At 31.5% G+C, this 17,375-nt stretch overlaps 1 protein-coding gene across 5 annotated transcripts in view; it reads left to right on the top strand.

Annotated features, from left to right (window-relative positions):
* LOC110993849 (irregular chiasm C-roughest protein) overlaps positions 1-17,375 on the top strand; it is a 62,620-nt gene that overhangs the window by 21,578 nt on the left and 23,667 nt on the right. For 3 of the 5 annotated variants that reach the window (XM_022260218.2, XM_022260214.2, XM_022260219.2), the window contains exons 1-3: positions 4,528-4,650; positions 12,000-12,255; positions 16,650-16,800. In XM_022260218.2, the coding sequence (XP_022115910.2) occupies positions 12,076-12,255; positions 16,650-16,800 (331 nt within the window). In that variant the 5' untranslated portion in view covers positions 4,528-4,650; positions 12,000-12,075. Of the gene's footprint in view, positions 1-4,527; positions 4,651-5,635; positions 5,648-11,999; positions 12,256-16,649; positions 16,801-17,375 lie in introns of those variants that run through there. The other 2 variants (XM_022260216.2, XM_022260215.2) reach the window with 2 other exon arrangements.

Below are 17,375 nucleotides of genomic sequence, written 5' to 3'. Positions count from 1 at the left end.
AATGGAATGCTTTAGTACTTTGGACTTAAGTGTACTAAATGAGAGTTCAGTTTTGGGTGGACTTTGAGAGTCTAGATAAAAAAGAATAGGGACAAATTTAGCAGACACTATGCAAGTCCGCAAAATATAAGCCCAGACGTTCGCACCCTTTTTTGAGAGTACATTAAAATATTAACGCTATGCTTATGCTATTTTTTGCAATGTTTTCAGAATTGAGGTAAATCGGATGTCTATACAGCTGAATAGCGGATATAAATAAAGTTAAATGCACTTTTACTCCCAATTAGAAAAATATTTGTAAATAAATATTTGAACATAAATGCTTGCGGCCGAGTCTATTTATTATATATGTATTTGTAAAAGTCCATACTGTTTTTCTGCATAAAAATATGCGTGCGATATTTTTTTTGTATTTAGGAAATTTTTAAATAAAAGATACATGTGCAAGTAATTATTTTACTCACAATATCAAGATCTAGATAGATATAACCGAAGTACAATTTTGAATGTACAAAATGTAATTTTGCAAAAATTCATCTTAATGAGAGTTTCTCTTATAACGACAAATGGACAAATATTTTGTAATCTTTCCAATAAACAGGAAAATACAATTTGATGCGCCTTCAAAAATATTCTTAGCATTGTTTGGACAGGCTTCAAAGCTATCTTACTCTCTATTATCTACTAATATAAGCTTATTTAAAAAAATAAATCAACGACGACCTAACCTTTTAAATTTGGGCTTCAGATCTCTGGATCTGTTTTATGATAATTTGTTAAGTGATCCTTTTGTGCCTGACGCACGCCTAGAACTTTTTGGTACTAAGGCAAGCCGGTTTTCTTACGATGTTTTCCTTCACTTTTCGAACGAATGTTAAATGCGCACATAGAAAGAAAGTCCATTGGTGGACAGCCGGGATCGAACCTCCGACCTCAGGGATGAGAGTCGCACGCTGAAACCACTAAGCCAACGCTGCTCAACACTTACGAGAGTACTTTATTAAAAATATTAATTATTGGTTAAATATAAAGATATATATATAGATCCTGCTCGTCTTTTAAGTGTTATTACGATAGGTAAATTCAAAATAATTTATATGATTTCATGTTTAATTTGATTCTAATAATAATTTAAAGAAAAGTAACGCAGAGTAGGGTAAAACCGGGATAGATGCCCCGCTGGGATAGATGCCTCGTTTCTAAAAAATCAACTTCCAGAGAACGAAACAGCAAATTCGTTGTTTACATACACGCCACATGCACTGACCATCTCGGTGATGCAAGAGTTATTGTGCTAGAGTGACGTTTCTCCCTTGTGTGTCGAATTACATTTGCAGGGGACGCGACGAACGCTTCAAAATTTCAAACGTAAGTATTCACTATTCCATATCTTTATAAACAGTTAAATTATTACATTTTATTTGAATAGTTTTAATACATTGGTTCTTTGAGAACACATTTAAGAGTCAATCACTGATGTTTGCATTTATTTTATTTATAAAATATTGAAAGGCATCTATCCCTAGTGAAAAGGATAGTTGCCCCGAGTTTACAAGGGATAGTTGACTTTAGGGGCATCTATCCCTCTATACTGCAAAAGCCTTATCAAAGTATTTAAAAGTCATAGTCGTGAATATTTTGGTATTTCCTAATAGTAGAATATTAGAAAACACAAAAAAAATGTATCCATCTTTAATTTCATACTTCGAATGTAATGAAATGAGTGTAGACACAGTGTTTTATTTATACTTACTTTGCTTATTGTAGGTGAGCCATGCCAAGGAAATACAAAAGAAAGGAGGGCGTATGAGCTCGAGTAGTTTCTTGGACAACAGAGCAGCTACAGTCAGCTTTTCATGAATTGGATAAAAAAGAATTGGGGATCAATGAAATATCCAGGCAATTTGGGATTCCATCCAGAATATTGCAAAGGCGTTACGCTATTAAAAACTAAACTAAGTTGACTTTGGGAAAACATCCTGTCCTGGGTTTTAAACACGAAAAAAGGTTGGTAGCGCACATTTTGAAGCTTAGCGACGCGGTATTTCCCCCAGATAGACGTTCTATGCGTACGTTAGCATACCAATTTGCCGAAAAGCTGCAGATTCAACACAATTTTGATAATGAAAACCAGATAGCTGGGAATGAATGGTTCGAAAGCTTTATTGAGCGAAATCCAGAATTGTCTATTAGGCAAGCAGAAGGTTTATCTGTCGCTAGGGCTAAAGGTCTTAGCAGAGAAGAAGTGACTCTAGATAACGAAAAAAAAGAAACATCTACATTTTTAGTCGAAGCATCACCAATATCACAAATTCCTCTGACTTTAGCAAGGAGAGCTAAACAATCGGCAGATATTCTCAATTCTAGAGAAAAAATAAAAGAAAAAAGGGATATTGCTGGCAAGAAAAAGAAACAAATAGAATCTAAGATAAACAAGACTGAAGCTATGTTAATAATAAGAATATGTTAAGATATAAATAATATGTAATAAGAATATGTTGATTTTTATAATTGTTAAATAATTATTTCTACGTTAAAACGGGAATGTTTCGTTTGAGATGATTCTATATGATAACTTTAATATGTTATCGCTTAAACAGTTTTTTTGCGTTTTTTGTTAAAGACATGCATAAATATAATTATGGTTAAGCATTTTATATTACCTACACATGAAGATAATAAATAAATATTACATTTTGATTATGTATTCTTGTCGATTATTTAAAAAGGCATCTATCCCGCATCACAGGCATCTATCCTCCTAAGTGATTTTATAGTGGGGCATCTATCCATATAGGTAGGCATCTATCCCCAAAAAATGTGTTTCGCAAGAATTACATTTTTACAAAACCAGTAATGGTTAGGTAATTAAATACAGTTTCTAAAGCTTTATGAATGATTAAACTAACTATATTACAGGGTCAATCTAAGCAAATATGTTTGGTATTCAAATAATGAAACAGTTTCGAAAAGTGGGGCATCTATCCCGGTTTTACCCTATATTGCCAAATCTTCGCGTCCGTTCTACGTTCGATCTTATTTTGAAAATTGGCAGTAAATATAAATTTAGAAGCATTTTTTGTGCACATTATGTCACAAAAAATGATTCTAAATTTACTTCACATTATGTCAATAACTGATATTTTGATATTGATCCAAATATTAGTAGATGTTTTTAGCTCTTATCAATAAATGATTTTTAATCATCTCCAACAAATACAGGCCAAACTAACGCCTGTAGGTATGTGACATTGTTGAATTTGATTTTTCGTGTTTTATATCATCGTGTCATAAGCACATGTGCACAAGTCACATAATAATCAGAAAATAAAAATTCAAATCAGTTCAATAGGTTTCGAGACCACGCCCAGTTAAATAATTATAAAATCTATCTCACTATTTTACGTTTATTAGTCATTCCCGATACTTTACAATATTACACCATATTTAAACATGTAAAGTCATGTTCTATATTCATAATAGCGTGAGAACATTCAAAGCATGTGTTTGTTAATTATTTTAATTTACACATCTTAATATGAAGTTCAAGGGATGTTTGTATGTCCGCTACTTTGACTAGAATAACAAGACTTAGGGTCTGTTTCACAATGTCTTACTTACTTATTTGTAGGATAAACAGTATTTTTGCGTTTCAAGACTCTCAGATAGCACTATTTGTCATGAAATGCGAAGTATCTTATTCGGAATCTTTCGAATAATTTATGTGTTGCATAGCTATTTGGCACTTTATCCATACATTGTGAAACAGGCCCTACAATTTTTTTTTTGTTTGTTTGTACATTTAATACTCTGTTAAGGAAATCATTCGTAAGGTAGCCAGCCTTAGATTCAAAAACTCGAAGCCGTATGAAGCTGAAGGCCGATTATACCTATTTAAAAAAAACAAAGTCTGAAGCCCCGACCTATAAAGTTGCAAGTGTTTTTACGTATAACATTTTTCTGTTCTGCAAATGGAAGTGTTTTTTAAATTCAGTTTTCTTGAATGTTTCTTTTAAACATATTCTTTGATGTTTCTGTTATGTGCTAAAAATACTTCCATCAGTACTCTGGCCGATGGGCCAAATTTTCGTGAATGTACAACATGCTTTACGATTTGTAATATATCACTTTGTGTAAGTATATTTATTATAAAATAAATATTGTACTAAAAATAACACTAATAAAATAAATGTTGTGCAAGAGATGGAAATAGGTTTAGCACTATTTTATGTTTTATATTTCTAATAATTCTGTTTCCTAAAACGTGTACTCTAGTGTCTAGTATGAGACTGGGCGTTGGGCATTACTTTATGATAACGATATTCCTGATTGTTATTACACAAAAATAACGTATCGTTTCGGTCCAGACATCCACATATGTCCAGCTTCCCTTCATCCTTTTTGAGATATTTAGAATAACCCCCCGTTCCTTCACCCTCAGCGGAAACTGTCCACGTGGTTTCAGTGTTCTTCTGAAAGCATTCAGGGGGCGTATTCTAAAAATACACGACACAGAATAATCTAAACGTACACCCAGTCGGGTTAGTCACGTCGCGTCGCGCGGCCCGAGCCGATTCGAATTCCAAATTCAAATTTTGAAATGTTCGAAATGTGAGTGGACCTACAGTGGACCTTGTGACTTTGAGCCAGGTGACGTTTATTTTGTTAGTTAAAAAAATATTCTAAAATTCGTTGGCTATTGTTTATGACGTGTTATTTTTGTTATTGAGGGCAGAGTGGGCATAGTCATAATATAAATACGCGAGAATTAGAATTTATATTATAGTTCTAGATTTTTTTGGTATATTTAGAGATATTCAAATGATTATAGTAAAAGTTTAATTGAAAATCGAGTTTGAACTTGAGATATAGAGCAAATATCTTTCAGCATGAGCAAGTCATACTGTACTTGCATACCAAAAAATTTACATCATCATTTATATTTGTGCACAACGTTAATATTGTACAAAATAAACTCTCTATATATTTTTTACCTGTTCATTAACTACTACAGCTTTGGTATGACACAAACTAACTGTTGCGGTATCTGGCAGAATTACCAACGCTGTGAAACACGTCTGCTTCACAGCATAATGCGCCAGTGCTTACTACCTCAACACACAATGTACCTTATTTTTCTTTCTTTCCACAATTTTTGCTGTTTTTTCTGATATTAGTAATACTGTTATTTTGTCTGTTTCGTAAGTATTAAATGTTATTTACTAAATATACAAATTTCATCACATTTCATATAAAATGCCGATGGTGTAATGATGAAGCATCGAACGTCAGAGATAAATGATCAATGTGGTCGGAACTGAAACTATAAAATTCGGCATTCGTAAACATTGTGAGTCAAAAAACGAAAATGTGCCTAAAATATAAACTTTTCTGGCATTGATGGATCGTGTGTTTTGTGACTCACTTTAAGTATTGAGGATTTAAATTGGATTCATTTATACTTATATTATGTTATGTATGTGATAATTAAAACATATTATACGTTTGAAGTTGGTTAAAGAACTTAATTACAAGGATAAAAAAGTTAAAACCTCAGTGCTATTCAAAGACATCTTTTAGAACATATATTATACATTTTAAAGTCAAAAGCAAAATCTGTATTATTTAGTGTAGAATGTAAATTTAGGTTTATAATATAAAATTGTTCAATTTTATAAACTTTCTTAATTTATTGGCAATTCTTATAAAGATTAAACAGTAGTAGGTAATCTACATAGTATTAATAAAATAAAAATAATTAAAAAGCAATACAAAGAATATTAAAAACATTTTAAAAATTTTGTTCCCTGTGTACCTTTAACGCTGGCAGTATTTCTCGTATTGCGGTATTTATATACAAGAGTAAAGAGATTATAAATTAAGATGAAAACCTTATACCATATATTTACCATGTATTACCATTTAGTGTTTATATTAAAAAAAGGTTTGTTAGGATAAAACCATGCTGGTGTAACAAAAAAAAAAAATTTTTTTGGTTCATTTCACATGAGCACTTTAAACGATTGAATGCAGTCAATAAATACAATCACTTTCCATTAGACATAGTGCTGACATATTTCACAAAGGAATCTCTAACGATATTCCCCTGGGTTCAACGTTCGTGTAAATATAGATAGATTGGGAAACAAAAGTAAAATAAACCTTGAAATGTGGTGTCCTATTCTAAAGTCATGCGACTGCAGAAGGATATTCAAGCGCTGCGGTTAATTCTAAGCGTTATAAGAGTCACGCTGAATATAGTAACTAGTTTTTTTTAATAGACTACAGTAACTACTTTTTTTATAGAATATAGTAACTAGTTTTTTTATAGAACTGGGGGGAAAGTGTTAAAAACTATTAATACCTCGTGGAAAGTATACCGTTTAGGTAATTTATATCATTAGGTTTTATATTTTTTTGTTGAGCAGAGGACAAACGGGCAGATACCGCCGCCCATAGACACTCTCGCGTGCCGGCCTTCAAGAATTAGTACGCTTTTGTTTTGTATGATCTAAAGTCGAATTCATTCGGAAATACTTTAGTGGGCAGATAATTCCATATAGTTGAGTTGCGTGGCAAAAACTACTTTAAAACGCTCAGCTATGGAACGACGCATGTCGAGGTGATACGGGTGGAATTTCGTATTCTGTCTCGACGTTCGATGATGAAACTCAGCTGCAGGTATTATTCCTAACAACTAGTTGCTATATATCTCTTATTTTATTCACGGAAACCCCACGGAAGAGAATCTTTCCCCATATGATTGACATCCATTAAAATACTGGCGAGAATAATAGTTTTAAAACAGTCTAAGAATATCGCTTATATAAGAATAGGGACCGGGTCTATTTCGGCTCTAATGTCTTTGAATATTAGGATAATTACAGTTTCCTGGTTTGCTTGTGCGCATTAAAATGAAAGCTCGAGGAATTAATTGTTTAAAATAATACGCATTCGCAAGCCCTCTGGCATTGTGTCCATGGGCGGCGGTATCACTTAATATCAGGTGAGCCTCCTGACCGTTTGCCCCCTGTTTTATAAAATTAAATCTTAACCAAAGACTGGAATGTCTGTTTTTGGGACCAGAACATGTTTTCCCATAATTTCCTAATCTTTGTGATAAGAGATAAAACTGATATTTCAATAATTGTCTGTCTTTTTTTGATTTGAGTAGAAGTGAGTAAAGATCTTATGTTCTCATTTTGATAACAATGTTTTTTATGTTTTAAGTTCCTAAATCTGGGCCTGGGCTATTATAACAAGTTTATATATTTAAGTACATAAAAATTTATGGAAATTCCGCAGTTATTTATATAATTGTGTTTAAAAGATGAAAGTAACATTATAATTTCTTAAGGAAAGGACGAAATTCGTTTCGCATAACACGATTTTTACGTAGTTTATCTTTTTAGTAACTAAATACCAACATATGGAACATTTTGCTATGCTACTCCATACTGCATATGCTTTACCGGAATTAAAACACAAGTAATTAATCTAATTTTCTTATATTATTCAAATTATCCTCAAATATAAATAAAATGAATAAAAAAAATTGTCGAAATAGTCCAGCCGATTGATTATCAAATAAATTTAAAAAACGACCTGCATTTGCCGAGCCCTATAGAGATAATTCTCAGAAAGCAAAAACCATCGCAATCTCCATTCTGTCAAAACACTTAAACTGATGACACTTAGCAAAAGATAAAACAGCACATGTTTTACCAGGAATCGATTAGCTCGACGAATTGCTCTGACATTTGATACATTTGCAATACGGCCACACGTGAGTTTATGGGCGTATACGATTTATATATCCAAACCTTCGCATCGCTTTACAATTTACATAGTTCCTCCGTTCTCATTGAGATACGCTGCAAAAAGGTATCATATTTGTTTATAATACGCAAGTGTTAACAGCCTTGTTGGTTGAGCCTACGCATCTCAAAGGTGGGTCACTTGCCCATGAAACAAACAATAATATCACAGAGATATCTGATAGAAAAATGAGAGATAAAAGATGGAGTAAAGTCTCTAGACAATATGTTAGAGGAGTAGGAAGTCCTATATGTATTAAAGAAAAACCCAGGAAGTAAGTTTAAATCAATGTTCATCTAAGACTAATAAATAAGAGATATATTGTGTATAAAATTGAGGGTGTCCATGGGCGGCGGTATCACTTAACATCAGGTGAGCCTCCTGCCCGTTTGCCCCCTGTTCTATAAAAAAAATAAAATAAATAAAAATAAATGGTATGACGATTACAGAATTGATCGCGATAAAAATGTAGTATCGGAAATATTTTCGTTTATTTAAATCTTCTTTTGATGTCTCTCAATTACTGAAGGTTCGCCGTCAGTCTTCTAAAGCGTGTCTTCTCCTATGCCAGATGCAGCAACTCTTCCGCAGTTGCAATACGCGTCCACTCTCTTACGTAACGAAGTCATGATTTTTTCGTTCTGCCAACACGCTGACACCCTGGATTAATTTAAGGAGGTGAAAGCGCTCATGCCGCAACACTTGGCCCAATAACGCAATTTTTCCTTTTGCATTGAAACGATTTAGAACTTTCTGGAACCAACCTATACGAAACATGTGACCATTCATTAAACTCGCTTTTAATATTTTTCTATTAATTAGCACTTGTTTTAACATTACATTTGGCCCTGTCAAACAGGCAAATGGGCAGTTTATGTGAAAAGGTGAATCGAGCTGCCACTGCTCATGCCGGTGCAATTACTATTGTTGCGGGAAAAACCGTAGTGTGTAAGAAGTATTTATGACAGTAGTGCTAGAAACAGAATCAGTAGCAAGCGTGTAGATGAATATTAACAATTTATTAGATATACTAATAAGAAGAATTTATACAGAAATATATTTACGCTTGCGATACTCGTTATTATAATGATGTCATTAAAAATGATATACCTTCAATAAAAACTTCGTAAAAATACATTTTAAAAAGTCTCTGAATAAATTTCTGATGTGTAGATATCTAGTGCGATCGATTATAATACTTGTGATACAATGCCTTTTGTATATAAATAATAATAATAATACTTTATTCATGACAGATATAAATCAATAAATTATGAGTGATGTTTTGATTTTCCTTTTTGGTGATTAGTGAACACTACATATTTACTTTTTTACACATATTACCCACACATTGTCTATGATTGATACGTTTAAATTAAACATTAATACGTTTATGAACTATCTGTTATATCTGTATATATGTTTATTTTTCAAAGCTATGCTTACTTTTTCTGACAAGAGGAGTGGGGGAGGGATAACAAACTTGAACGGCTTGAGATGATTAAAACTAAATACTGGGGTGTATTGAATAAAATTATACAAATCACTTGTAATTAACATCAAAAACCAATAATAATATAGCAATTAATTTAGCAATATTAATACACACGTTTTATTAAAATTATGCCTAATTAATAATTGGATAGAAAAATCATTAATATCGGCTTCGTTTTCAATAATTCTTTGAAAACTCGTTTGCAGCGTTATTATTCATTTTGTTGGTAATCAATATAATTGATCTTGATCTATTTCAAAGAGGCACATTAAAATATTTTTATATATAAAACCTTTTCGATTGATGAGAACTCATTAAATTCTTGAAAAGATTTGAATCTTTTTTGTTTGGAGATCGAGCTAACGACAACGTAATTTAAAGGCTACGTACATATTAATAACCAATAAAAATGTTTGAATTGGGATACCTTTGCTTTTGGTTAACCCATATAACGAATATTGTTTATGAGAAAATTGTTATTTCTATTTTAGGCTTCCGTGGCTTAGTGGTTGCATTAGTACAACTCCGAAGGGGTTTAACCAAGACAGTTGGTTGGAATTAGTATACAAATCAGTCCTGTCACTAAAACTGGTACATAGTAATTATAATATATAATTACCTAATCTGAAGAAAAAGTCTTGTAATTAGTGAATATTAACTTCTCTAAAACTTAGAGGAGGTAAGTTAAAAATAATTATCCTACCATAAAGTTAATTTAATAAACTATAAACAAACCAAAAAATCATGGGAAAGTGAGCGCATCTTGGCCACAGACGTTAATTAACTAAAGTGCGTACAATTATAAAAAGTAGGCGTTAAAATAATATTTGTTGCGGCCATATGGTGGTCTATGTCCGCTATAGATACCTAGAAGTGACTATTTAGGTAAATAAAACTTATTTATGGCTAGAACAATGTGGTAAGTAGGCTACATTCGAAAAGCGCTGAACAATAAAAAGATATAGATAAATCTGTAAATAATCTAAAATATATTTAGGTTCATGTGCCCTGAAAAAAAAATCATTCAGCATCGTATACAAACCTTATATTAAATGTATTAGTAAGTTTTGCTCCTGTATGTCAAAAGCATATTGGACTGCAGAGATATAGGAGTCATAGGTCGTGCGATTCTCGATTTTTTCACTTCAGTTTTAGCCACGCACCACCACTATGTAGAACCAGCTACCCACAGAACTATATCCGAACCAAGAAAAAAGCGTACAATTTCATAGCGGGCAAGACAACCCGAGCCATCTGGTTGTGTGAGTCTCAATGGACGACTGCATTACTTAAAATCAGACGAGTTACCTTCTGCCCTGTGTTAATTAAAAAAAAACTCAATACTTAGATTTGTCACTTTGAAAGATACATTTATAATATTTATTTAATATTATTATAATTTCGTTTATTTATTAATTGTTTAACACTTCGATGCAAGTATTGACAAAAAAGTAGAGGTAATAATTAAATGAAAATTTAATTATTACCTCTACTTTAATTTAATTGGCGGTCAAATGGCGGAAAAATATCGCTTTCCAGCTATTTTTTCCAGACAACCACAAAAAAACTAAATAAGATAAGGTGGTCTACATAAGACATATAATTATTTAAACAAAACAAAACAAATGTAGCAATAATTACCAATTACAACAGTTCAAGGGTACATTAATTCTTTTCAATATTATCCATTAGAAACAGGAATTTGACTCATCATATCTAGCAACTATATTTCTGTGTTTCATTGATAAAGTTTGTCGCCACATGGCTAAGCATGTGCTACACACAACGCATAATCATACTAAAATAGATTAAAAGAAATTAAATCCATATTTTAAACCGGACGCACATTAGTACTTGGTTTTATTACACTTAGTTTTTGTTATTCCTGAAAGAATTTTAATGTAAGTTTTTCGATAAACCATAACTAGTGTTATTATGTTTTTAATATTAGTAAGTAGGTATGGAAATTGTAAATACTGTATATTTTATTGTTTTAGTATATGCAGCCTATGTTGGCTGTAGGAGTACGAATTCTTTTCCAATCCCGTACAACAGATTTCTTTTACTTAAATACAAAACATTTATTTTAGATAAATCTTTTTTTATATTTAATATTATTCAAATAAATAAATTGAAAGGTTATTTCACGGATAACTCAAGATCATTATTTTATCATGTTTAGCTTAGTGATAATATTAACAATAAACTTGTAAAAATCATGGTACAACTAGCAGCAATATCGCTACTAAGCGATCCCTTCCAGACAACTGTAAGGAACAGAAAAAAAATTATTGTTAAGTGAAAGAGTGTAGTACTTAATTTATAGTACAAAAAAATAATTATAATACAAAAAATCTATGAAATCTTAATATTAATAAAGACAACCAAAACAACCAAATGTGTTTTAAAGAATTATACGATAAACGTTATTGATAATTTATCAACTCCCATTATTATTCTAAATTATTGTAAGTGGTGGGCCCATAATTATGAAAATATCTTAAATTTAATTTCGGTTCAAAGATTTATTATCTCAAAGAAGAACTTTTAATTTGTCATCCGAAGAAAGCTTATATTAGCTGTTTATTTTTAGTACAAAGCTTAGAAATGTATGCGGTGGCGCCAGAGACACGTGTCATACATCCGCCTAAATTAACACATACTAATTTATCTTTCTTTTTTCCAGATAATGTCATTAACTAGATGATAAGAGTGTTCAAATGTCTCAAATTGTGGACCACGATGCGCCGAAGTAAAACAAAATGGCGCTAATCGAATGTGAGTTACGAGAAAAGCGCGCGCGGGATGATTCAAAACTCAAAAATAGAACATCCATCGCAAAACGGAAATGGGGGACGGATGTTTGGTTCCTGTTAGTGATCTTTGTTAGCGGTTGCCATGGTTACGAGGAACAGAGGTTCGCGATGGAGCCACAAGATCAGGTAATCTATTTTTCTCGTTATTTCCTTTGTGCAGAATGAAGAATTGCTTCTTAGGAAAATCATATCAATAAAATAAAAGTTCAATGTTATTGGTAAGAGAGGTTTAATGGTACTATAGCTTTATTTTCGGAAAATGTTTTCCTTAACTTTTATCGTGTCGAATGGAAATAAATACATATTTATATATTACATATTTTATCTAGGACTTTTAAAATCAGGTTATAAAATGTATTTATATGGTATCCAGAAAAACAATTTTATATTCCTTATGTATATTGATCATATCATAGTCCTCTTCATTTTAGGTTTTTGTCTTTGAATACATATTTGAAATATGACATATTCACCTGTTTCATTGAATATTCGCTTACCAACGAGGTAGGTCAGTATCTAATAGACAAAACTGAAAAATGCTCTATCTTTCAAACTCTTTAATTTCTCTATTCTTTTGTTTCACCGGGAAAAAATATATAAAATATATAGCAAACTATATTAGAAAATGTTTTCTCATCACAAACACATCATCAGCAAACGCTCTATAAAGCTTCCACGAGTTTTATATGAAACTCATAAAATAACACGTCCGCTGATAAATAAATAACGATCCTAAAACAGTTATAAAATTAAGTTTTATTACGGTATTAACTTATGCTCATAAGATATTAGGACCCAGGAGGTCATTGACCTATAAGCTTTGGCAAATGATAGCTTACTTTAGACTGTTTAAAATATACCTTCCTTAAATTGACGTTGATTGACTTGATGGATTTTAAAAAGCTGGCAACGTACTCCCAAACGTCGCTACTATAAGAAAATTAAATTTGTTTATATACTTGAGTCAGCTGTTGTTGAACTTGTTTATCACAAGTAATCCGCTCTAGAAGTTTTATTATTGGACCATTTATTATTAATTGTGATGGGCATAGTTTTTTATATGTACGAAGAAACATGTATCTACCATAAAAAAAATTGTTTATAAAAAAAAATTGTTTTCGAAAAACATTATTCAACAAAATTATTCAGAAGTGCCCCATTTGTTTTTTCTTGGTCCGAATTCGTGGCGCGAGTCCCTTGTGGGGAACTCCCAACAAAAAGCCTACGGTGCCACTTAGCCGTAGCAGGACACGGTAACAATAGCCTTGTCCATACATGTCCCATGCCCCATCAATTTTTTTTTTTTTTTTTTTTGAATGGAATCTCGCTGTTGGCCTTTGCCCCATCAAGTTGTGGGGCCTTAAACATGCGAAACCCGTTTTCTACTACACGTAACACGTTCGATCAATTTATGCAAATAATGTAATTACTTTCATACATCGTAACAATAAATCATAGTACGGGCGTATTAAAATCAGATTGATATATTAAATTTGAATAAATTACACGAAATAGACCGCGATAATGAATATTCATTAGTAAATAACGGTTCTACGATAAAAAATTTACGTTTATTTAATAGCCGTAGTTTCCATTTGGCAATTTTTCTTTAGTTTTTTTTTTATCCTTTACGTCGTATATAGGAGACATCTTTGCGTCTGATACATTTGCCGGCAACGCTTACGCGAGCTCTCTCTTGAGATAAGAGAGTGAGTTACCATGGGCATAACACTTAACATCAGGTGTCTTGCCCATTTCCTTATTGCCAAAAATTAAGACGTGAAGACACGACTACTTTTTAAGGGTAAAATTTTAAGAAGTCATAGTTTGTATCCTACTCTGAATCTGACCCACACTGCACAATACGAGAGTCTAGTCCAGCTAAGTCTTGTTTAATATTGTTAACTGTTCTTCAAGTCATCATAATTATAGGTTCTTTAATTCAATAAAAAAAAAAATCATTATTATTAGATTACAAACACACTCATACCTATCGTTTATGTCTGAACATTAAATAAATAATGGACTCTAAAAAAACTACAAAAACAACTCGTGAAAGTATATAAATATTAATTAGAAAGATTGCATCGGTTTTAATATGTATGAGATTAGCGAAAAGCTTGATGGATTTTGATCAATATGGAATTTCTAATACCGGTTACGTTTTTTGTGACAAAGTGACAAACTGTGAGCGTGTAAGATTGTCTTTTGTTTTGTCTGAATTTCTACAAAGGTAAGCTATATATAACAATATATAAACGTTCGAAGGTAAATTTTTTCTACGAAACTAAAAGTAGGCTCATCTGATGTTTCTTCTTCTTTTTCTTTCTCCATTACTAGAGGTTGGCCGTCAGTCTTTTGAAGCGTGTCTTGTCCTGCGCCAGATGCAGCAACTCTTCCGCATTTGCAATACCCGTCCACTTCCTAAACGTTTCGAAGACATGATTTCTTCCTTCTACCTCTCGCGAGTTCGTTGCCGGCCTTTTAAAAAGTATCAATGAACGTCAATTTATAAAAATGTAAAGTCGTGTACGTAAACGTGACTTTAATATAATTTAAATATAAATACTTTCAATAATATATCGGTTAATTAATCTAGGTGGCTGTGACTTAAACGGTATATTTTAAAAACTAAATATATTAACTTTGCACAACACAAATATTTGTTAAAATCTTGACATCCACAACTTGTGGCAAACTTAACGTCGAATACTCATTACAATTCTAACAATTAACATACCTATGTCGTTCTGTTTACTGGTCTTATCGCCTATTATAATTAACAGGTTTTGACATAAAACACGAAGCCATATCCATAAAAACTGAGATCTAAATCTATTCGTAGAACTAATAAGGTTCATAAAGGTTACATTGATTTCATTACTTGATTATGAGACAGATGTTCAGATGAAAGATACAAAGACACTATTCGGATGAGTATTTTAGGGTCTCATATTGTAGGAATATTAAAAAAAATATTTGAAGGCTTAGTTTAGCCTGCCAATATCTAAAAATATATATTTTTTCATTTAAGAAAACGATTCTTGTTTATGTGCTATTATATTATCTAAAGTCAGGTTTAAAACTGGCAGTCATTATAATAGCATCAGCAGTTAGGAAATAGGAAAACGAGTAAAATGGACCCCCAAACATAGTTTCCTTTTCGTTAAAAGGCCTTTTAATTTCATGGCCTTTATGAAACGAAAATAGTTGAATGATAAATTATATGTACAAATGCAATAACATATTGGGGACTTATATGCAATAGACGTCTTAATGTAGTCTAATTACATCGTTTGTTTATTTTTTAAGGCTTTAAAGCCTGTTATATTAAATGTCCTGTCTGATATGAACACTGTTGGCTTAATAGCTTCAGCGTGCTACTCTCATCTCTGTGGTCGTAGGTTTGAACCCAGTATTTAACATTCGCTATTTCGATCAAGGAAAACATTGTTAAGAAACCGGCATGTATCAGGCATAGGAGGCTGAAAATTTTCAAATTAGATAGTAGATCGACAAATGATCATGAAAAAAATACAGAAATCTGAGGCCCAAACCTAAAAAAGGTTGTAGTGCCACCAATTTATTATTTTTTATTTTTATTTTTTTTTATTTAGCATACGATACAGTATAAACACGGGACTTCACCCAGCTTATAGTGATTAATACGGCAAATATATAGCCTTATACGATACGATTGATTATACATATATTAATATACAAGGAAAAAAATCTTTATTTTTCCTGTCTGATACACATAGATCAACGACCTAAATGACAATCGTGACACTCTGATTGGTAATATGACTGTGACGTGACATATAATTTATCAAGAAATCAAGTTCTTACAACACATTTCAAGTGTTAATTGGGACGGTACGATAATAATATAACTTGTTTCAGTACTCGGTACTTTTATTTGAAACGCAAATAAAGCTATTGTTAAAAAATAGATGTAGATCTTTAGATTTTTAGCTGATTTGAAATCTACAAACAGTTTTTTAATAAATATGATAAGTTTTATGTTTAAACTTATTTTAAATTCTTAGTCATAACAGTCGAATTAACTTTAATTGAAGTTTTCTACTTAATATGCCATTAGAGTACTTTCGTACTATTGAATTTTCGTTGTTATGAAAATATACAATGTTACCTCATATTTATATATAACAATCTACGAGAAAGCCATGTAAATTCACGTTTATATAATAATATATCAATAAAAATGACTGCGTATTATCTGTATAAAAAAATTACCCCTAAAAATAAATATGTATTTGCATATGCATGGGTATATGGAAACAAAACTGTTTATTAATGTAATAATACAATGAAAAGTTTTATATTTTTGATTATATTATTATCATTGTACTGAAACAATTGAAGAATATATTTGCTACTGCATTATATATGTAACGTATCAGGATTTTACGGTTTTAGCCAAGTGTCGTTTCGTAGCAGCCCTTAGCGATAAATTGATATGTTCTAGCAATTTAAGTTAAACCAAACTCTTTTTTCAGAGCGCGATCGTTGGCTCCCGCGTTACGCTACCATGTCGAGTTGAACATAAGGCTGGGACCCTTCAATGGACCAAAGATGACTTTGGCCTCGGAACCCATAGGAATTTGAGCGGTTACGAACGATACTCCATGATTGGGAGTGATGAGGAAGGTAATTTAATAATGTCAATATAATGTTTGTGGTTTCAATTGTGTATACTATGCCTTTGTTTCGGTAATATCAAAACAAATAATGTTTGGAATTGGTTCAAATATAACAAATATATAATCATCTCTTAGCACGAGACCCTAAATCAATATGCAAATCTAATAAAAATGTATATATTTAAAAACTAATAAATTAATCTAAAGAATATTTATGAAATTAATCATAACTAATTATTTATTATAGGTGCTTACAATTTTTTTTTTCTGATCTGTCAACGTACAATAATAATGGTCCGGTAAATGTAATTCGTTGACTGACACAATACATACGTCGAATAATATGTAAATTCTGTTGTGTTTGGTGGTTTTGATTCGGTGAATTCTGTTTTTCAAATAATAGTAGGTACAATTGGTAGTTCAAATATACTAAATGATTTATAGACATTCGATTCTCAAATAAATACATAGCAGACATATTAAATGTTTTAAATAATGAAATATATTTTATTGTTTAACATAACTTTTACGCATTTAAAGAAAACACTTTTTTAACGGATTTAAGCTATGTAAACTTATAAT

The sequence above is a fragment of the Pieris rapae genome, chromosome 9, assembly GCF_905147795.1.
Source record: "Pieris rapae chromosome 9, ilPieRapa1.1, whole genome shotgun sequence".
NCBI classification, from domain to species: domain Eukaryota; kingdom Metazoa; phylum Arthropoda; class Insecta; order Lepidoptera; family Pieridae; genus Pieris; species Pieris rapae.
The sequence above is the reverse complement of the archived record's forward strand: the minus strand, read 5'-3'. Positions and strand labels throughout refer to the sequence as shown.